The sequence below is a fragment of the Aethalodelphis obliquidens genome, unplaced genomic scaffold (genome assembly GCF_003676395.1).
Source record: "Aethalodelphis obliquidens isolate GAN/ISIS:26980383/991018 unplaced genomic scaffold, ASM367639v1 scaffold15, whole genome shotgun sequence".
Lineage (NCBI taxonomy): Eukaryota > Metazoa > Chordata > Mammalia > Artiodactyla > Delphinidae > Aethalodelphis > Aethalodelphis obliquidens.
Window position 1 is genome coordinate 2,623,866 of NW_020837959.1, and position 22,740 is coordinate 2,646,605.

At 48.2% G+C, this 22,740-nt stretch overlaps 1 protein-coding gene across 2 annotated transcripts in view; it reads left to right on the plus strand.

Moving 5' to 3' along the window:
- COL4A1 (collagen type IV alpha 1 chain) overlaps positions 1-20,956 on the plus strand; it is a 148,916-nt gene extending 127,960 nt beyond the window's left edge. Inside the window, exons 37-52 of one of the 2 annotated variants that reach the window (XM_027115842.1) lie at positions 438-577; positions 1,014-1,140; positions 1,235-1,315; positions 1,775-1,873; positions 2,985-3,035; positions 4,190-4,375; positions 4,984-5,117; positions 6,167-6,239; positions 7,007-7,078; positions 8,127-8,255; positions 9,245-9,343; positions 10,227-10,439; positions 11,342-11,519; positions 15,360-15,474; positions 17,573-17,745; positions 19,555-20,956. In XM_027115842.1, the coding sequence (XP_026971643.1) occupies positions 438-577; positions 1,014-1,140; positions 1,235-1,315; positions 1,775-1,873; positions 2,985-3,035; positions 4,190-4,375; positions 4,984-5,117; positions 6,167-6,239; positions 7,007-7,078; positions 8,127-8,255; positions 9,245-9,343; positions 10,227-10,439; positions 11,342-11,519; positions 15,360-15,474; positions 17,573-17,745; positions 19,555-19,636 (1,952 nt within the window). In that variant the 3' untranslated portion in view covers positions 19,637-20,956. The remainder of the gene's footprint in view (positions 1-437; positions 578-1,013; positions 1,141-1,234; positions 1,316-1,774; positions 1,874-2,984; positions 3,036-4,189; positions 4,376-4,983; positions 5,118-6,166; positions 6,240-7,006; positions 7,079-8,126; positions 8,256-9,244; positions 9,344-10,226; positions 10,440-11,341; positions 11,520-15,359; positions 15,475-17,572; positions 17,746-19,554) is intronic. The other variant, XM_027115843.1, reaches the window with a different exon arrangement.
- Positions 20,957-22,740: the final 1,784 nt, after the last annotated feature.

Below are 22,740 nucleotides of genomic sequence, written 5' to 3' on the forward strand. Positions count from 1 at the left end.
GGGCATAAGCCAGCTTCCCCTGGTACCTATTAATAAATTAGTTTGACTGCCCACATCCGTCCTGGAAGCAGGTACACTTTTACTCTCCATGGCCTGCCTCTCGCCCCCTCTGATTCATTCAGATAATGAGGTTTGACTACGGAACGAAAGACACAGAAGCCGTGTTTAATGCTGTTGGGAAAGGAAGCATGCTAAGCGGTTAATGTATTTTTTTCTCCCTTTGTAACGTGATTGTCTTTAAAAGACAGGAGGAATGTTTCCTGTGTGGTTCTAATGTGGTCTGGGGGGGCTGGCGCCTGCCTGGATCACTACAACTTGAGAAATGAGGGGATACCTGTTCTTCCGTCTCATTCTTGGCCGGTAGTTGAGATGCTTTCCTGTTTTTAACGTTAGCACCTGCTAAGCACACATTCTGTTTCAATTGTGTGTGTTTCTAGGAACACCTGGAGAAAAAGGTGTGCCTGGCCTCCCTGGCCTGCAGGGCATCCCTGGCTCACCTGGAGAAAAGGGAGCAAAAGGAGAGAAAGGGCAGGCGGGTCTACCTGGCATTGGGATTCCAGGACGGCCCGGGGAAAAGGTAACAGCATCCCCGCGGAAGCCCCTCCCACCCATCCCCGCAGAAAGGCTTTGGAGGAACGTTTACTGAGCATCTCCACACAGTCGATGAATCATAACAGAACGGTTTCTCCAGTGGATTTTTACGTCTCCCTGCCTCCCCCTTCTATCCATGGCCTGTGTCCCCAAGGAGGATCCGGGACGTGCTGAGAGCTTGGGTAGCGAGTTATCATGGGGAGAAATGGAGAAGGAACACGAGAAGCAGAACAGGCAACTGCTCTTTGCTCTGGGTTTCTAGTTTTTCCTCCATTTTCAGAGGGCTTTGATTCTCCCCTTAGAAAGCTGGAAGTGGAATTCTGCCACGCGATAGTCATTGCAGTCCCATGTATACAGAGAGCACCTCCAGACGCATGTCCAAGGACACACATGACATTAATGGGCCCAATTTTCACCCACAGGGAGACCAAGGGGTAGCAGGTTTTCCAGGAAGCCCTGGAGAGAAGGGAGAGAAAGGAAGCAGTGGGATCCCAGGGATGCCTGGGCCTCCGGGCCCCAAAGGCTCACCAGGGAGTGCTGGCTATCCAGGTAAGTGAGCCGGCCTCCTCCTGATCTCGGGGTTCAAGGATGGCAGAGAGAAACTCAAAGTCATGGGAATTCTGGTGTTTTGGTTTTTCTTTAGGAAGCCCCGGGTTGCCTGGAGAAAAAGGTGACAAAGGCCTCCCGGGATTGGATGGCATCCCTGGCATCAAAGGAGAAGCAGGTAGAGACCACTTTTTAGGACACAGATGGGGGCCTGTGGAGAAGAAGCCAAGGGGCCTCAAGGCTGGGTGACCTCTGAATGACCAGCTGGGCTCACACCTCCACTTCCAGATGAACAAACTTAGTCTACGGGGACTTCTAGGGTCTTCCCACCAGTTAGACCTAGAACTGCTTTTACAGCTGGTTCCAATGGGGTCTAGAAACTTTTCCTGTTCGGCACGGTAGATGGATGTCCTTTCTCTCCACTCTCACCAGCTTTAGGGGGTCACAGTGCAGTGGTGGTGTTGCCGCATGAGGGTCCCTTCTGAAGGGGTGTCAGGAGTAACCTTGGGGAGGCTGGGCATGCTAGGGGGTGGGAGGTACAGCTCCCTGGAAAAATGTCAGGAGTGGTGCATTTTACATGCAGATCACGGTGCCGTGATAGGTTCCATGCCTGACCGATCTGACCTTTCTCTTTGAGGTCTTCCTGGGACGCCTGGTCTCACGGGCCCGGCCGGCCAGAAAGGGGAGCCCGGCAGTGACGGATTCCCAGGGTCGGCAGGAGAGAAGGGTGAACCAGGTATGTTGGGCTCTCATTTCCCTTTCAGAATGAGACTCTGCTCTGGAGTAAACATCTCCCAGAGACTTACATTCCATGCTAAGTGACCGGAGCTGGCTGTAAGCTGGACGTAAGTTACATCCTTACAGCTATTTAAGCAACAATGTGGGCAAGTGGGGCAGGATTGGATGAGAAAAGAGGATGTTCATTTATTCCACAAATACTTATGGGCACCTACCCTTAAAATGGCCTGAGCTCTCAGTGGTGAGTGAAGGAGACACCGTAGAAAGCCCAAACCACTGCCTTCTCTGCCTGGCCTTTCCCCCTTTAGAGGAACGGTCCTGGGAATATTCTCAGTCCCCAGAATCTGCTCCTGTTACTGATGGGGGCACAGCAACTTGGGCAAAAGTGTGAGCCGTGGGCTCCGATGATGACAATCACACACGTAATAATATTCGTATATAGCAAGAGGGTGACACACAGACAGTTTGAAACAGGTTGCCCTCAGTCAGGGGGATGGAGGGAGGGAAATAGTGCTGGAGAGGAGCACGGAGGGGGATCCATGGCTGTTAGTGTTGGTCTCTTCCTAAAGTTCATTTCTTTCATTCTATGAGCCTTATGTTTATATTATGTACATTCATTTTCCTATAAAAATAGTTCGTAAGAAATGCCTCCACACCTACTTCCCCCCTTTGAATCTTCCCTTACGTGCTTTACTCACATTTGTGGACTCCCTGGTGTCTGCTGCCCCAAATATCACTGGCTCTGTGCACTGCCTTTGCGAATAGCTGTTAGTTGGATAGTCATCTGAGAAAAGCCAATTGGTGAGTCTCCAGACAGTAAAGGGAAATAAGTACCCACCTGTACAGATTGTTTCTCCTAAATGCTATAATGGTTCTGGGCTCAAAGGTACTTGGGAAAATGTACTAAATTATGTATATATATCCAGTCAAGGGTATCTTAGAACAACTGTAGTAATATAATTTTACTTGCAAAGTGCAACGGACTAATTTCTCTGTGTCTTGCAAATAGTATATGGTATCGGTGCAAAGAGTGGATATCGCTTTGTGCTGTTCCTGCAACTCGGCTGTTTTAGGAGAGATAAACAGGACTTCTTACCTTTATCTTGTAGGTCTACCCGGAAGAGGATTCCCAGGGTTTCCAGGGGCCAAAGGAGAGAAAGGTAACACATTTGCTAAACGTGTTCTTCCTTTTCAACTAACTGCTGATACACGTGGCACTGGCAGAGCAGGGCGAGCAGATACAAGGAAGCACGTGGACATGGGTGGTAGATTATGAGTCTGGGACAGTCGAATGGCCACTTTCTACCGGCTCGTGGCAAACCACTGTGTGGCGTGTGTGTTTCGGATTCATAGCCTTGTGAAGTGGGGTTGGGGGGAAGTGGGGGGAAATCCCAGGGTGGGCCCAACCATCCTTCTAGGTAGTGACCCTGTTTCCTCCCCTTACTTTTTCTTAATAACCTTGAAGCAATCCTAGAATTTTGTCATTTCGTTGGCAAGTTTGGGGTAATATGTTTAAAACAACATGCAGGGTTTTTTTCTACAAGCTCTCACTTAAAAAAGTTTGTTTAAAACAGCTTTATTGAGGTGTCACTGACCTCTAATAAACTGCATGTATTTAAAGTGTACAATTTGCCAAATCTTGATATCTGTACACACCCATGAAAATATCAGCTCGTTCAAGACAGTGAATGCATCGTCACCCCAAAAGTTTCCTGGGCTGCCTTGTCACCCCCCCTCTGCTCCTTCCTGTCCCCACCCCGACCTGCCCCCCAAGCAACCATTGGTCTGCTTTCTGGCACTGTAGATGAGCTTGTATTTTCTACAATTTTACATTCGCGGAATCCTACAGCATGTATGTTTTCGCCTGACTTCATTCGCGCAGCGTAATGAATTTGAGTCACCTGTGCTGTTCGTTGTGTCAATAGTTTATTCCTTTTTCTTGCTGAGTCGTGTTCCATGGTGTAGCTGTAACACAGTTGGTTTATTCATTCACCTGTTGGTAGAACAAGCCCTTAATTTCAGCAATGCCATACCTTGCAGGCTTATCTACACATATATTCAAATGCCTTTGCCAGAGAACACCACCTTTAAAAAGTGTAAAGAATGGTTGCAGTTTCTTTGTGCCCTAAGCTTTCTCTTCCTCAGGTGGGCCGTGGCAGGTGTCTGGCACGTTATTTAATAAAAAGGAGAGAGAAGGGCACCAGCTCTGGTTTCCTCCTGGATCCTTCTGGAAGCCCCTCCCTCCTCTTTGGTGCACTGGATTTCTCTTCTTCCCTGCATTTCACTGTGATCTCAACCTGTCTTTACTGTTTAGGTTCAAAGGGTGACGTGGGTTTCCCAGGCTTAGCTGGGAGCCCAGGAATTCCTGGATCCAAAGGAGAACAAGGATTCATGGGTCCTCCGGGGCCACAGGGACAGCCGGGATTGCCAGGCACTCCGGGCCACGCGGTGGAGGGGCGCAAAGGAGACCGGGGCCCACAGGGCCAACCTGGCCTGCCAGGTAAGGGTGTATCACTAGGTTCAGAGCTGGGACTGAAACAGAGGCACAAACATACACAAGTATCAAAGAAATTGGAATAATTGAATTCTCAAATGAGCTTTTTATTTAGAAGTTTGCAACATTTATTACCATTGAAACTGCTTAAGATATTGGGCCCCTTTTACCTAGGCTTCCATTGGGTCAGTGCTTTTCTCGTGCTCTTTCTTTCAAGGAACAAGCAATTAGGGAGAGGGAGAAGGCCATTACTGAAAAGGACTGGAGCACAAATGCCATGTGTGGCTGGTTGTTTAAAACCAGCACGACCTTCTGTCACACCTGTTCCCCCATGAACAGGTGGCTGCCCTACAGCGCAGCCACCCCCGAGCACAGAGACCACAGGGCACTTGACTCTGAGACTGTGGTGTTTATATCGACGTTTACTGCCTGTCGAGGAGACTCTTCCTTCTAGGACCTGCCTGGATGTCTTCAGGGCCCATGCTGCATAATATGATGTTGTTGTATACAGTTGGGGACAGTTGGGTGGCAGTGGTGATGACCACAGCCCAGTGACACTTACACATAAAACCACCCTCTGACCTCAAACGTGGGACTTCTGTGTCTCCCATTAGGGCTTCCGGGACCCATGGGGCCTCCAGGGCTCCCTGGGCTTGATGGGCTGAAAGGTGACAAGGGAAACCCAGGCTGGCCGGGCACTCCTGGGGCTCCAGGGCCCAAGGGAGACCCAGGATTCCAGGGCATGCCGGTGAGTTGTCCCTTGGCAGGTCTTGTTTTTGAAAAGGATCAATAAGATAATACTTGTGTGTGTATGTGTGTATTCATGTGTGTGACACTCCCAGATCCTCCCTGAATCAGCCCCTTCTCTCTGGCAAGTAATCGGCCATCTTTACTGGCATCATGGTAGGCACCTATTACAAAACTTTTTACAATCTAGTTTTACACAAACCATCAAAAGTGAAACGTTATACTACTGGAGATTATAGTTCAATGCCTGGCTTTAAAAATCTATATACAAATGATGCAAAAAGAAAGCCTCAGTAACATAGAAATATATCCCTATTCCTAGTGCCATTCAGTGTCTGTCTCTCTCTATGTATAATATGTGCATTGTATGTACACATATGTAGATTTGTGCATGTAATTTTGCTTACGGCACCTTTTAAAATAGGGTAAAGCAAAGAAACATTACAACTTTTTATATACTGAGAAAGGAACAACTATGTTGAAATATCTAGAAATTAAGATCCTATTTTTTAAATACAAAAATATCACTGTATTATAAAGGAAAATAATCCTTCTTTAGTATCTTTTATGGTTTTTTTTTTCCATATTTAAAAGCACTTTTAAGAAAAGATGCAAAGCTAATTTTAAAGAAAAATCACTCTGGTTGAGTGTTGGGAGTAAAGTCATCCAGAAAGATTCTTTGGTGTTAATAGATTGAGATGTTGCCATGACAAATGTTTAGGGAGTTTCGACTCTGTTCATGGCATCGTGCTATGGGGTGGGGGCAGTGGGCTGTAAGATTTACACCTGCTCCTGGAATTTACCACACAGGCGGACAAGCAGAAGGGACAGAGTGACTGAAGCAAGTTGCTGCAATTTCCAGCTCCCTAATTTAGGCACACACACAGGTTTTGTCCTTCTTTTTACATCTTTTAGCAACCACAGGCAACATTTGTTCACAGAGCTCCTTCAGAACATGGAGGGGCTGTTCCCAACTTCCTGACTACCCGTTGCCTGAGGGACCTACGTCTCCCGAGCCGTTCCCGACTGACGTTCTCTTTGTGTGTCTAGGGGATCGGTGGCTCTCCAGGAGCTACAGGTGCTAAGGGTGATATGGGACCTCCAGGAGTTCCAGGGTTTCAAGGTAAGACATAAGGGAGATGCCGCTTGAAGACACATTTACCTGCCACCAGAGCCGCGGCCCCTGGTGCTTTCCTGTTGATAGACCTAGCATTGCAGCACAAGATCCTGTTCTCTTCAAATTAAAATGCCGTTTCTAGGGGGCTGCCCCGTGTGTAGAATCCCACGCATAGCAGCATAAAGACATTCTGATTTTCATACTAAGAATCAGTAGATCATTTGCATCTCAGTGAGAAGTCATGGACTTGGGCCATTCATTAATTTTTTAATGTTTGAAGCAAATATTTATTGGGTGCCTACCAGCTTCCAGGCACTTTGATTTTTTTTTACTGCAGCATCAGGTACATATGAATGAAAGGTGAATACAACAAGTTCTCAGCTTGCAGGCATCTTGTGGTCTAGTTGGGGACACGTGTGAACCAGATCGTGACCAAAATAGAATCACGTGCCCGTCCACTGGTTGTGACCATTTTATGGTTTGCTGCATGTTTGGAAAAATGTGACCTCTGGGTTTTAGAAAGAAGAGTTTCATCAAAAGTTTTACACAGCTGACTACAAGTAATGTTCTTTTCTTCCACGTGCATAAATTGGAAATGTGTTCACTGTGTGTGTGTATGCGTGTATTATACGTGTATATGTATGTAGGTGTGTATATGTACACATAAGCATATGTGTACATGTATGTGCATATATGTATATGCTGTGTGTATTCACACACACACGGTTTTTGTTTGGAATTCTGTGCAAAGACAGTGTTTTACTTTCCTCCAGGGCAGAAAGGCCTCCCTGGCCTTCAGGGAGTTAAAGGTGACCAAGGAGACCAAGGTTTCCCTGGAACTAAAGGTAAGAGAATTTGGTCATTAGAAAACAGCAGTTGAAAATTCTTTGGCCACTTGGCAGGGTTCCTATATTTGGCTAATCTAGTTGACATTTTTACCAATGACTTGTCCTGAAAGTCAAGTTTGTTAAGTCTGTGCCTGAGATAAATCCAGTGGAAAGGGGTGAGAGACAGAAGCTCACAGGCTCTGAGGGCAGGCGGAAATCAGCCGTAAAAATCAGGAACGAAGTCCTGTCTTGCGGGCTGAACAAACTGTGGCCGGACAGCATGGAGTTCTTTCTAAGAAAGGGGCTGCCTTGGCTTCTCCACGGGGAGCCAGACGTGCCGAGCGGCTCCGGAGACACAGCTGGTCTCAGAAGGAAGTGGTCTGAGGGAGTCTGCATCCCATCCTGGTCTCTGCGGGTCAGAGCTTATTTCGAGCGCTGCGTTTAGTTTTCAAGACGGTGTTTCAAGAGAGGGAGTGAGCAACCAGAATGCACTGAGAAGTGGATTGTTCGGGGAGAAAATAAATGGGGAAACGTGGGAGGAGCGAGGAAACGGAGGAGAGGGCGGCTGCGGGAGACCCGAGGCCCCCGGCTTCACGTGGCCGCTCTGTGTGCTTCAGGGCCCGTCAGGCAGGAGGAGGTTTACGTTTACTCGGCACTGAAAGATTAAGACCAGTGGTTCTGGCGTGCAGTAAGGCAGATCTCGGATACGTACGAGAAAAACGTCCCAATTTCACCTGGTGGAGCTCCCCACCAGGGAAGGGGTGGTTCCTTGAGGGGGATGAGCTTCCCCTTGGGTCAGGGGTCCATCAGGACCTCCAGATCTGAGTGCACATTTGACACTGGTGACCCCGAGGTCTGTTCCAGTCCCGAGGATTCAGGATTCTAGGTTAGATAATAGAGACGCGCAGATGCCCGTGTGTCTCGTCGTGAGGATCTGGTCCCTCGTGTGTTTGATCGTGATTCTCCTTTTGAGAAGCACTGCGTTTGATTGGGTTTCATGTCAGAAGCTGTTTCTGCCCTGAATGTGGACTGTGAAATTGACCAGTGGCTGCCCTGATTCCCACAGGTCTTCCTGGTCCCCCGGGCCCCCCGGGTCCATACGACATCATCAAAGGGGAGCCAGGGCTCCCTGGTCCTGAGGGCCCCGCAGGTCTGAAAGGGCTTCAGGGACCTCCAGGCCCCAAAGGACAACAAGGTAGGAATAACCGCGCTGTGCAGAGGGCTGTGGAGGCGGGAGGGAGCTGACCCGGGCGGCGTTTCCTCTTCACCCGCATGTCTCACAACAGCCTCTGGGCGGTGACTGTGTAAACACGTATTTGAAGATGACTTTCTTACCTTCCTTCAGTGTATGTCAAAACCACGTGAAGTTTCTGAAGAGGCCTAACAAGGTCAGAAAAAGAAATCCAAGAAAAGCTAGGGCAGCACACAACTCAATACGTCTATGTTCACTTAGAAAAACATGGGCAAAGGAATGGGAAAAGCATCTCTCCCGGCCAGGAGATAGGGGACTGCAGGAAGCAGCAATCCAGAATTGTAGGGATGGGTGTTCTCCACAGCGGCCCAAAAGCTCTACCCAAGTGGCCAAGATCTGTGCAAATCCCTGTGGTTCCCGGACACCTTAAGCTAGACTCTTTCTGATTATTGGGGCTAAACACTCCTTACTTCCAAAGCTATTGCTGAGGAGTGGAGATGGAAGATAAAGAATGAGAACGTTTAGAGTAGAAAGGTAGCATCCATGAAAATTTGTTTTAACCACCTAGGAATAAACCACAAACATGAAAACAAAAAAACTACCCACGTCAGTAAACCCGGTGCCTAAACATTATCTGAGACACCAGAACGTGGCCGAGAGGGGGGAAACACCTGAGAAAATACAAATGCATCAGATCTCTCCCCACCCCCATGTGACTGCCTTTCCCCAAACTGTGTGCCAAATAAGAAGAAGAACAACAGGAAGAAGCCGGGGAGAACCCCCAATTCCGAGATGAGGCACCCCGTGTGGGTGTCAGTCTGCAGAGTGTGCGTTAACCTTCTGGCTTTCTGGGAAGGCTTTCCCACCTGTAGTCCGAGGCCCTGTGCGTCCCTCTCAGGGGGCCGAAGAAGACATTTCAAAAGGGAAGAAGCAGATACGGCCTATCTATTGCTCTCCACAACCGGATCATGAACTCTTTCTCCTCTCTTTAGGTGTGACAGGATCTGTGGGCTTACCTGGGCCACCAGGTATTCCCGGGTTTGATGGGGCCCCTGGCCAGAAAGGAGAGGCAGGACCCTTTGGACCTCCTGGTAGGTTTGCTGTGCTGTCCCAACCTCACTGCCCTCGATCTGCATCTTCGGGTTAGAAGCCTTAGGCCCAGGCACGTGGAAACCTGCAAAAGGAAGTGTTTCTTGAAAGATTTGCATAGAAGTTTGTTTCTTAGGAGAAACAGGATCTTACGGAGGAGCTAAAGGTTGCCATCATTCTTTTCTGTGTAGGGAGACATGTTGATCAGAGCTCAGTGCCTCCCAGCCGTTATTGAAAGAAGGCCAGTAGGGATGGCCCTATCTGGTTTTCTAAGAGTCTGCAGCTCAGACACTCCATTTCAGCAAAGGGCAAGGGGAGCAGATGATGGTGCCAGAAGGCCACTGACTGGCGTGAACTAAAGTTGATCTGCTTCCCAAGAAGCAGGACCTCAGAGGTCCCATCGCGTCTGGGATGCCAAAGGCTGAGGGTGCAACTAAGTAGACAGAGCGCCCAGCCAGCAGGAGGCCTGTGAACAGCCTGCAGGCAGCGTGGTCGCCCAGGGGACAGGAGGACACCCTGCACGGGAGCTTCCTTCCAGCCTTGATTCCATATGCTGGCTTTGGGCCACTAAGGCTGGGAAGCTACCTTAAAAGACGGTTGTTTTAATCATCCTATAATAATCCTCCCTCAGAGGAGCTCCCAAATGCTGCATGAATACGTGCGTGGAGTCGTCATTTACTTCCTTTATTCATAGAGTTATATTTTCACATATTTATTCATTGGACTGAGTTTATGAGCTTCTGCTTTGCACCGAGCACCATGCGTATAAAACATCTCCAGGTGGGATGCAGAGGGGAGAAGCTGAGGTGGCACGAGGGAGGTGCTGGTTGTACTGAGTCTCGCCTGTTTGTAACTGAGGAAGCGTATTTCTCTGCTGTCTTTCAGGTCCAAGAGGCTTCCCGGGTCCACCCGGCCCTGATGGGTTGCCGGGATCCATGGGTCCCCCGGGCACCCCGTCTGTTGATCACGGCTTCCTCGTGACCAGGCACAGTCAGACGATAGATGACCCCCAGTGTCCTCCTGGGACCAAAATCCTCTACCATGGGTACTCTCTGCTCTACGTACAAGGCAATGAGCGGGCGCACGGCCAGGACTTGGGTGAGGCATCTGCAGATGGGTGTGTTCATTCCACGTCGCGTGTCCAGCGCTGGGTGGTGCTGGGCTGCGTTCCCGCTCTGGTCCTGCGTTTCGGAGTGTCACCGAGACCTAGTCAAGGAAAAGAGTCCTGTTTCCCTCCATCCTTACCAAGTGGGCCATCCTTACCGACAGCCACCATATTACTAATGGGAAGCCAGGCGGACATAAAGGCTGTGACTCTTTGAAAATTTTAAATTAATAAAACTTTTGACGTCTTCTTCCAATTATCAAGTAGGATCAAGGTATCTGGAGTACACACTTCACAGTTTGCATTTATAGTCATAAAATAGAGCAGCTTTACTGTTGCTGTTTTAAAAAATGTCCACGTTATCCTGTCCAAAGTTCCTCTGTCCTTCTATTAGTTTAGATCAATAGAGGGTTGTGTGTTTGTCGTCATTCTCTTAATCCTCTCCGGATCTGCTCCACCAAATCATGTTTTAATGTTATACACCTCTCACTTTCCCTGAGGTTGCAAACATGTATAAGGACAGCTCTGCATTTCATGAAAGACGCGGTCCAGTGAGTTACTAGCTGTGGTACAAGGAGCTGCACGTTAAGTTCCTTCTAGAATTCAGCTGCAGGAAAAGGTCTCTCTCTACCGACGAACGGCTTTGTTTCTGTTCATCCTGCTAATTCTCGATGGTTTCCCTTTGGCCCGGATCACTTCCCATTGAATTGAATGCTCATTTCCAATCATACTAGTCTGTTTGGTACATTTATTTCCTTCTTTCTGTAATTGGCAAACATTTTTATTTCCACCTTAGCGGATGGGTGGGATAGATGTCTTTATTAGCTAGCTCACTTGCATTCTGTGTCGAGGCAGACTGGGAATGATGAGCAATGTCTTCTCCCTGCGTCCCCAGGCACGGCGGGCAGCTGTCTGCGCAAGTTCAGCACGATGCCCTTCCTCTTCTGTAACATCAACAACGTCTGCAACTTCGCCTCCCGAAATGATTACTCGTACTGGCTGTCCACCCCGGAGCCTATGCCCATGTCCATGGCGCCCATCACCGGGGAGGGCATCAGGCCCTTCATCAGCAGGTGAGTGCAGCCCATCGGAGTACACATACAACTGACAGAGAAAAGCAGCTCACAGCCAGGGCAGAGGTTATTTCTGTGTTTTTCCATTTGCCCCCAAACATTTGATCTATTGCCATTCCGTTTACTAATTGTGATACCTGAGTTTTGTAACAGAAATCAGCCATACAAATAATTGGGCGTAAAAGTCGCTTATCTTCTTAAAAAGTTTTAGTGCAAACCCTTGGTGAGATAAGGCCCGGCTTTGGAACAAGGCGTGTTATCTTGTGTGACTCACCGGGTGGCTGCCTTCCCTGCCATGAACCAGCCGTGTCGCTGGAGTCCCCGGCAAACTTTAGAACAGCTTTGCAGCGTTTTTCTTTCTTAAATAATTATCTCCCTAAGGAGTCTTTTAAGATATATTTTTTGGAATCACCTCCAAGAAATTTTTAAAAAGTTTTTATTTTTTAATTGTAGTAAAACAGTAACATAAAGTAACATAACACATAGCGTAAAATGTACCGTCTTAACCATTTTTAAGTGTACAGTTCAGTGGCACTTAACTGTGGGTATAATGCGGTCCCCAGGAAATGATGACACCACGGACATACTGTATGTCTGTGCTTTAGATATGAAAGATGGTACTGAAGTATCGTGCACACTAACGTGTACATCCTAAGATTCTTCTCATTCTCTTCCACCCCGCCAGTCTTTGCACTCTTGAGGTGATATGGTACCCACTGAGATTGCATGTGTTTGAGCGACTTCCCAAATTAAGTGCTTTCCACACTAATTAATGTCTGGGGTATGTTTTCAGGTCCCCAAGAGTCTTCCTGGTAGGAAATAAAATGGGAAATGGAAATGATTGTGACCGAAAAGTACACGATTTTCCTACGTTTGCCTCTTTCCTTCTAATTAAAAGTTGCTTCCTTAACTATACTGAGAAGCAATAGAACAGTGGCAAAGGTGTGAACTTGTTTGACTGAGAAGCTAGTCTCTAATTTCACTTTTACACGCGAAGATAGCAAAGGGTGAAAAGAATGACAAGGCAGGACAAGTTTTCCTTAGGAAAGTGAGAGTGAGGAGGAATGGAAGCTTTTCTGTTTCCTTTAGAGAAATAGCAGCTTTTGAATAGGAAGAAAGACTAGTGATGTGGGCTCAGAGGTGTCTGGGGTCAGAGGGGAGGCGGGACGGGGTGGGTGCTTGGGGCAGCCCAGCACCCCGCGTGGTGACCACCTGTCACTGGATGGTCACCACCTACTTCGGGGTGGACTGGTCACTTATGGGGTCCGTAGCTCCAGAGTGTGGAAGGCTGGTCCTCACAGAACAATCTTGTTAAAAGAATGTACCGCATAGACCTGGACCAGAAAGGCTGGGAGATGCCTATTGGAAAAATCAGGGGTTTATTTTTTGCAGTACGCGGGCCTCTCACCGCTGTGGCCTCTCCCATTGCGGAGCACAGGCTCCGGACGCGCAGGCTCAGTGGCCATGGCTCATGAGACCAGCCGCTCCGCGGCATGTGGGATCTTCCCAGACCGGGGCACGAACCCGTGTCCCCTGCATCGGCAGGCGGACTCTCAACCACTGCGCCCCCAGGGAAGCCCGAAAAATCAGGTTTTTGATGGCTTTACCTCAAAATATCTCCTGACAGCTTTCTAAGATTTTTCTTTTGAGCTGTAAGAAAACTTATCTCATGGGTCTTAAAATGGGAAGAGTCATTGGTAACTTCCAGAGAGGCACCTCTCAAAACACAGATGTCCTTCCCATGTGTCGGGGTCCCTGGGGGCTGAGCTGTGCTGCCTCTTCTCACTCAGAACCATGCTGGGTGCACAAGAACAGGAACTAACCACTAATCACCTTTGTGTTTCTGTTTAGCTTTCCTTGGACAACAGGTAGAAAATGGTTATTCGTTTTTGTCTCCTATTTACCATCTTGATAAAATTGACATTGACCTTGATCTGGTTGGGACACTGGGCTCTGGGATGTGTTTAGGACATTCCAGAAACAGGTCCAGGGGGAGCCTCAAGTCTGAGACTTGCTTTTCTCTGTGGACCCGTTACCACGAGTTGTTTAAACGCCCCAGCGCTGCCCATTTCGGGGTTTTCACGTCTCCCTGTTAACTGACCCACAGATGCACGGTGTCTGATGTGACCTCAGAAGTCACATCCTTTAAGTCACTGCTCCGAAAGCACACACACCTCACATCCCCTTTTGTAATAATGCTGCCCATTCCTCTGGGTCTCTGAGCGCCCACGTCCCACGGTTACTTTAACTTAGTGGTTTCTGACGACTTCTCAGGACTCACAGGTTCCTTCTGAGGTCTCCCTTTTGGGGACGTCCTAAAGCTTAATTTTAGAAAGAGTTAATAACAAAATCCTTCCTCTTAAGCAGAAAAAGTACCAACTTTTCTGCTGTCATCCTGACAAAATTTTCTAAGCACTTTCCGACTCTCTGCAGACATGAATCATCAAAAACTACGGACTGTTTAATTGTTCTAGATTGAAGACCACTGGTATGAGAGTAGGAACTGTGTTCTAATTCTGCCTTTTGACACAACTAACTGTGGTCTCATATTCTCATAGGTAATATGGGGAATGAGAGTGTATGGATTTTAAGGGACCTCCTGGCTTGTTAGATCTGTGATTTTCTGTCCCCTGGCACCCATCGGACGGGGTCCAGACCACGTCTCTGCAGCGGCTTGAATCCGCCAGCCCAGAGAGAGCCTGACATGAAGCACTCTCCTCTGTGCTGTATGTCTGCTCCTGTGTCTGGCAGGCAGACGGCGGCAGATGTAGAAGGCCAATTTCAGCCACTGTTGTTTAGCTGAGCCCCTTAATTCATCTGCATTTGTGTGAATAAAATAGAAAATAGCACGCGCACACACACACACACACACACACACGCACGCGCACACGGGAAACCGAATGACTCATTTCGGCCCCCTTCACACTCCTAATCCATTTTCATGCAAATGTTCCAGCGTAACTAGGTGTAATTATTAACACCATTTATAGTCATTTATCAAAACTGTTAGCACTCTGTTCAGTTTGTGACTTGAATATAATTATTTTACTGTTGATGTTTAAATTTTTTTTTTTCAACAAAACGTTATCCCACCATCAAAGGGTCGCTTAGTAGAGCAGGTCTGAGTCAGAACATTGTGTGTTGCTGTCATTTATCCTTGGGTGCAGTCCCGGCGGCTGCGCACGAGCCAGCCTGGCTTGGAGAACGTCCAATCCGGCCTGGGGCAGAGCCCTCTCACTGGTCTGTTGGTTCCAGGTCTGGAGAGAGTCTCCGGAAGAGGCTCACATGGACAGCCAGCCCTGGGTTTGTTATCTGTCTTAGTTACTGTAATCCACTAAATGTTCTTCTCACATGGAAGATGATTCAGGGCTTAAAACAAGTCGCCGTGTTCCGCAAGCGGTAGCCCTTGGATGGCACCATCTCGTTTTTCTGGAGCATTCATCGTGTTTGCTGAAATCCACACTCATTGCTGAAACACTGGAAGACTCTGAAATACACAAAGGAGAACACAAAAGTCTCCTGCAGCCCCAGCGCCTCAGGAGACGGTCCCTATTACAACCTGGCCTTCCAGTTTCCTTCCTGCTACAGAGTAGATGGCTAAATGACAAGGGTTGGGTCTGGTTTTAGCTTCATGTTTTAACACTGAGGCAGGCTTATCAAACCAGTGAGAAGACCCTAAGCCTCAGAGTCCAAGCAGGGGACACCTGATCTGTTTGGTAAAACACATCACTGGGTCAGAAAGATGGAGTGGCGAGACGGAGCGCAGATCACGGGGAAGAGGGGCGAGCCGGTGGAGGCCCCGCTCGGCTGTGCTGAGCGTCTCCGCTCCGTGCCTTCCAGGTGTGCTGTGTGTGAGGCCCCGGCCATGGTCATGGCTGTGCACAGCCAGACGATCCAGATCCCGCAGTGCCCCAGCGGCTGGTCCTCACTCTGGATTGGCTACTCCTTTGTGATGGTGAGTGTTTGGGGAAACTCCGTGTTTCCCCCAAAGAGCTGCCCGCAATCACCCCACCTCTTTTCCCTCGCTCCTGGGGCCCCCTGCAGAGCGTCCCCAGGAGCCTGGCCTGCTCCCCTGGGAGGCTCAGAGCCCTCCTCTTCCACGGAGTGGCTGTTCTGGGCCTAGGTAGCTGGGTGACCCGATGAGATTCCGAGTCAGCGCCTCCCGGGGGGAAGGGGAGGGCGCGCCCGTGGTGGGCACACATTTACCGAAACGCTTGCAAGCCCCAAAGCAGAAGCTAGAGTCAGGAAGAGAGCGGGGGCACCGGCCGGTGTCAGGGGCCCGAGGGTCCACACCCCTCCCGCGTGAGTCTGCTCTCCTACTGCCCAGCTGCCCCGGATGCCAGACCCCCCGATGCTCCCTTTCTCCCAAAAGCCAATTAGAACAGGAAACACAGCACCCTTTTGAGATCCGTTGTCGTTTCTTATTTCATCGCCTCAGTTTAAAGTACTGATTGAAAACACAGAAGCTCTGAGCTTGGACGACCAGGCTACACCTGAATCAGTCCCGGTAGACGACCCCCACAAACATGTCCCACGTCACCACCGTAAGCCCAGCCCCATCTGCACATGCCCAGGTGTGGCCAGGTCTACGTACCTGTGACCCCCAATCAACATTAGCCTTGTTATTTGATTGACAGGGAAAGTGGCCTCTTAACTGTTTTCTTCTGCTGTAAGTTATTCCAAGTGTAGAAGTTTCCAGAAAAGCAGTTCTTCACATGCTTGTGTGTTGGATTCTCACCAGTCGGATGCTGGGATTTCCTGGGTTGAAGATCCCGCATTTAGACTCTTCAACAGGCCCAGAAAACTGCAACAACACAATTTAGCAAGTCGTTTCGATCATTCTAAATACTGCCTGGCGACTCCTTTATCAAGAAAGCCAGAAAGGTTAGAACTATGGTGTAGAGAAACCAAGATGCTCGCGATGATGTAAGCGTACAGCTTTGACTCAAAGACAGATTGGACTTTCGACTCCATTATCATCAGAAATACCAGATGGAGTCTCAGTTTGACAGAAGAGGCCCTTGATCCAAGGAGTAAAGAATGGAGGAAAGCACTCTGTCACTTCCCCGTCCCTTGTCCTGGGGTCATACAAGGATCTGAACAACGATTGCCCCTAATTTCTCAAAACCAAGAGCAAATCAAAATGACGAGGTTCTGGAGAACAGGCATCCCATCCCTGCTGAGCCTGGGGGCTTTGTGGTGAATCTGAGGGGCTCAGATGTGGCAGCCTCCAGAGGCCTGTTCCCATCTCAGCTTTGCCTGGGAAGTGTGATCTGGAATGTTCTGGGATCCTGGGGTCCTCATCTGGGAACCAAGGGCGTTCGCTTTGTCCTCAGAGGTCCCTTATGGCTCTGAAATTCCAGAGTTCACTTTTCTTAGGTCCGTAATAGCCGTCCTGTAGAGGTCTTGCCACATCTTCCATTTGTACGTCATTCATTTTACGTCTTGGTTTCTGAGGACAGGTGAGCCTACTTCAACCCAACTGAACAAACAGTTACCACAGTAGCTTTCTTTTCCCTCTTTCTCTTGTTTAAGTTTTCTCTTCTTAAAGAAAAGAAAATGGATAAAGGATGTAGCAAGTAAAGGATTTTGCTACCTAACGTAGCAAATAATAAAGGATTTTGCTACCTAATGTGGCAAACAGAGGATTTCGATGACCCCGTATAATTTCGTTTAGAAAGTGTGATGTCACATCAGTTGGTCCCAGCATCCTCCACACATTTTGGCTGTCATCTCACGCCCCAAGTTAGAAGAGGTTTCAGTGTTCCAAGAAGAAAACAGTGAGGACAGCGTTTGTTGAAATGCTGGTGAAGCTGGACCAGTCGCCTCCCGCCCTCCCCCCACCCCCCCGGGAGGAGCGGTCGGCTGATTCCTGGCACTGGGTGTGCCCGGCGTGAGGCCATGGGGCGGTGTGGCTGCCAGTGTGTTCCCCGGTGGCCTCGGGAGACAGAGGGCGGCTTTCCGGGAGGGAGCATCCCGGCTCTTCCCTGGGGCCCGGGAAGCCCGTCGGGGTGGGCGGGCACCTCTGGCTCACAGCTCCTGTTTCCCCGCAGCACACCAGCGCCGGAGCAGAAGGTTCTGGCCAAGCCCTGGCCTCCCCTGGGTCCTGTCTGGAAGAGTTCAGAAGCGCCCCCTTCATCGAGTGCCACGGCCGCGGGACTTGCAATTACTATGCAAACGCTTACAGCTTTTGGCTTGCCACGATAGAAAGAGGCCAGATGTTCAAGTAAAGTGCCCCCCCCCCCCCCCCCCCCCCGGTGGCTTTTATTTTCAGTCATCCATGGTCCATACACGTGCTCCGGTGCCAAGTCCCAAAGACGGTTCTACAGCAATCCTTAGGAAGGCTCCTTCCACGGATAGGATAGGATAGGAACAGATATTTGGTTCTGTTCTACGGGGGCGGATAATGAAGACCATGTTCAAAGCAGAGCTTAGGTGACAGGCTTCCTTCGTCCATTGCTGAAGAGCCTGAAAGAAAAAAGTTCAGTTTTCAGTGTTTCAAGATGAATCCACGGCAACGTCATTAAGGCAACTAACATCTGCAAACAGAGCATTTTAAAGCATTGCACCTTTAACCAGCAGGGAGAGAGACAGTGAATAGCCTTGATTTTCATGGGGTTTATGATGCCGAATTGGATGTACATACTGCGACCTATCAGTGACCGTTTCTCAGGCCTGCGCATGAAAATTAATTTCGGCACAAATGCCACGGAAATGGATACGGAGAACCTCTTCTTTCGTTTCCATTACCAAAATTTCACCTTTAAAACAATGGTCCCAAGTGGCCGTTGACCTTGAAGTTAGTTTGGAGCGGGGCCCAGTCTGTACTGGACGGGAACACATAATGAGGCCTCTGTCCGGTCCTTAGTACCAGCTGCAGCCCTGCTGGAGCGGCCGCCGGGCGCCGATGGGGCTGAACAATTACTTACTGTTCAGTCCCCCAAATAAGTGCTTCTCGGCCCTGGAGATAAGCCTTTTCAGAGAGAATTCTGTGGACCTCTGCTATGACCCTGTCTCTTTCTAGTTTAGATCATGAAGGTGAAGCAACACGCTCACTACTCATAAATTTCTAAGCGTCAAAAAACTACCGGGTGCCTTTCTAGTAGCTCACACGAGACTTTCTAGGCAACTGGGAACTTGACGTCAACTCTCCAGATAGAATTTGACCATTAGCTACCGAAATGAGCGCCAGCCCCCGGGGCTGCCCATTATAGGGTTAACAGGTGACAATGGGCTTTTTGTTTTTTGGGGTTTTTTCTGAACCAGCATCCTGGTACAATTAACTGAAATGCCTTCTTAAACAAAACTAGGTAAGATCCCATTAATTTAAATAACTTGGGGGCACTAGGATTTTCACCGAAGTTGCTAACGTAAGCCACCTCAATTTTAGGACAAGGTACTCTTATTACATGGCTACTTTAATTTGAATGAGATTTGATGAGTACTCATTTTAGTTCAGACTTCACTTCTCCAATAGTCAAAGAACAGAATTCCTAGGATAAAGGAAGCATTTGGAACACTAAATGTCTTCCCCTGTCTTGGGGCTCTAATCCGACCACCTGCGTGAACAACTTTCAAAAGTTACGAATGTATTTTGAGGTCTGGTTGATTATTCCAGATCTGTTGCTCATTCTGTCATTCAGCAATGATTTAATGAGCACTTAGGATGTGTGTGAAGTGCCTCAGAGAAGAACATCTTCCTAGTCTGGGGGTGTTCATGACCGAGTTGAGAAGAGAAAACCAAAGGTTAACCTATAGTTTGAAGAGGCAGGGTCTGTGGTGGGGAGTGGCTGAGACTTTGGGGTCAGACAGACGTGGGTGACTCTGGCTGTGCCCTCACTCGCCTTGTACCCTTGGCCCGAGGGTGGATGCAGACGATAACTTGTAGGCGTTACCGAGGCCATGGGACGCCCCCAGCGCGGTACCCGCTCAGCGGCAGGGTGAAGGCTGGTTCCTCGGGGATCTCTGATGGGAGGGAGGGCCGAGGAGCTGGCCTGAGCCACGCGGTGACACTGACTTCTGTGCTGCCTTTCAGGAAGCCCACGCCGTCCACCTTGAAGGCTGGAGAGCTGCGCACGCATGTCAGTCGCTGTCAAGTGTGCATGCGGAGAACATAACGAAGCCGGCCCTCAGCTACTTCACAACATGGTGCTACTCCGCCCTCTTCCCTCCTTCTAACAGCAACGAACTCTAGAAATATATCCTGTGTACCTCACTGTCCAGTATGAAAACTGTAAGGTGCCTGATAGGAATCTGCATAACTAACACACCCTGCTTCATTGGCCTCTACTTTGCTGAAGGAGAATCCAAGACCACGATAAGCTGCCCGTAGTGAAGTCCCAAGTGGCACTCCTGATGAAATAAAAAATATGTCTGTTCTACAGTCCAGTGCACTGATGTGTGAAGTGAGACCCATCAGAAAAACCAAAGGGTGCTAGGAGGGCTGTGGGACCTTCCAACCTGGGCGAAGCCCGTTTGCATTTTTGTATTATAACAGATCCGTTTCACACCCCAGGTGAAACGTCTGTTGATATCACTGTCTCACTGTTTCAGAATTCAGGTCCCTCAGTCTGTACAAATAATAGTCGTGTTAAGCCGGTGGTTGGAACCTCCAAAGGGAAGGACGGGGGCCTAGTAGCCCTGTCCTCCGACCGCCCCACCAAAGAGAAATTTCGGTCTTTCTGCTCTGTTTGGTACTCTGCAGCTGCTTCTGCAAAAGTCCCGGATTTCCTGTGGAATAAAGATGGTCCCCAAAGTAGGCAGAAATGAAATATATATATATTTTAGTAATTTATATAGATGTCAGCAATTAGGCAGGTCAAGTTGTAGTTTCATTTCCACTGTTAAAATAAAGCTTACATAGTTTCTTCCTTTAAAAGCCTGTGTTGTCCTTTAACAGAGATTTTTAAACACTAGGGTATTGAATGTGAAACACCAGTTTTCATTGTTCACCTCCAAACCAAAAATTGTGCGTTACCAAAACCAAACCCGGCTTCACGGATGTGGTGTCTATTACAGGAAGACATGTACTTTGAGCTTCTTGTTTTTATTCTGTATGAAATATCTTCAGGGTTTTAAACACTAATCACAAACTGAATGACTTGACTTCAAAAGCAACAAACTTAAAAGGCCTTCATTTTATGACTATTCCTCATTCTGCAGCCTGGTGTGAGAAATAACTCTGTCGAATCAGAATATCAGTATTTTTACCTGTAAGCACATTCAGGCGGCTTCCTTGGTTTTTCGTGAGTTGTGTTCAGACTTCAGCAGGGGAGCGGATGCATTGCAGGAGAGCAGAATTGGACCACTATGCCTGAAACGACATTTTACTAAAAGTCTCCAAAACGTTTTTAAGACTACTAAGGCCTTTTGTGTAATTTCTTTAAATGTGTATTTCTTAAAAATTCAAATTTGTAATAAAACTATTTGTATAAAAATTAAGCTTTTATTAATTTGTTGCTAGTTTTGCCACAGAAACATCAAAGGAAAAGTTACTGCACAAGCCACTAATAAATTTGTAAGCTTTGCAAATTTAGATCATATTTATTTTGTAGTTCTTCCAGATGACAGTCTCAGACTGGGTGTAATTTACAGAAATTTACTACAAAGAAAAAATATATGGTCTTCTCCTTCATCCCTCCCCCCCTTCCCTCCCATCTGTCCATCCAGGCAGGCCTCATCCATCCACCCGTCCATCCATCCATCCATCCATCTTTCCATCCATCCATCCATCCTTCCATCCATCCATCCATCCATCTATCCGTCCTTCCATCCATCTATCCACCCATCCATCTATCCATCCTTCCATCCATCCATCCACCCATCCATCCATCCATCCTTCCATCCATCTATCCAGCCATCCATTCATCCACCCATCCTTCCATCCACCCATCCATTCATCCATCCACCTATCCTTCCATCTATCCATCCACCCATCCATTCATCCATCCATCCTTCCATCCATTCATCTTTCCATCCATCCATCCATCCATCCATCCTTCCATCCTTCCATCCTTCCATCTATCCACCCATCCATCCATCCATCCTTCCATCCATCTATCCACTCATCCATTCGTCTTTCCATCCATCTATCCTTCCATCCATCCACCCATCCATTCATCCACCCATCCACCTCTTCGTCATTCATATACTGTGTGCTTCCCATTTTCCAGATACCAGGTGAGGTACAGGATAAATGAAAATGAATATCAAGCCCTTAAGAAATTTTCTGTTAAAAGAATTATTGCGGAAGAAACCTGTCACTTGAATCAAATGAGGTTATAGATTTGAAAACTATAGTTTTACGATAGGCAGGGGTGGGGTTGATGGTTGGGTTACAAGTGGGGGTCATGAGAGTTGCCTTGAAGACGATTAAGAGAGAGATTAAGTGAGAAACGTGCACAAGGAGCTGCGGGCCCGGGAATCACTCGTCCATCCGGGCCGCGGGCGGCGTCAGCACACAGACCCTCCTCAGAAGGGTGCAGGGGGGTCCTTTCCCATCTCTCATCTTCCTGTCACACCTTCCTCTCAGTCATTCTGAGGATACATCTGTGTTCGGCCTCCTTTTGACTTGCATGAGAAGTTACCCTAAACTTAATTTGTATAATGCAAAAAAAAAAAAAAAAAAAGCATTTAGTTTGATTAGATCTGAGATGATTGCTCTGCAGTATTAAAAGGTGTCCCCCAGGGTCACTTTTGAGTACATGGGATTTTGTTAAAATCATACTCCAGAGCTCTCGTCCTCTTCAACTTTCCAGATTTAAGATGCTTACGAGTCGTGTCATAAGAGGCTCCCTACCCTTTGCATCATCTGAGTTATATTTGTCTGATTCCCCTCAGTCTCCCTGTGGGTTTGATAGAAGGAAGTGACGCACACTGAGAAGGTCATAATCAAGCATTTACTCGGCATGCCCTTGCTTCTTCAGGCACTCTTCTGACCCCTCTGGAGGAGACGTAGTGAAACCCATGTCTCCTTACAAGGTAAGATGTATACACAGGAAATACGTAATAATTAGGGCTCTGAAGGAGACCGAGTTTGCAGTGATCTTCAGGATTTCAAGTCTGCTCTTCTCCCACTTCCAAACCACACCCTGATCGCACCAGAGACGTGAGACTGTTCCCTTTAAGACATGGAGAGAAATATTTCACCAGCCTATTTTTTCTGAAAATGAATTTTCCTGTCTATGCCCCACTGTTCACGATGCTGCTTGAAAGAGCTTTC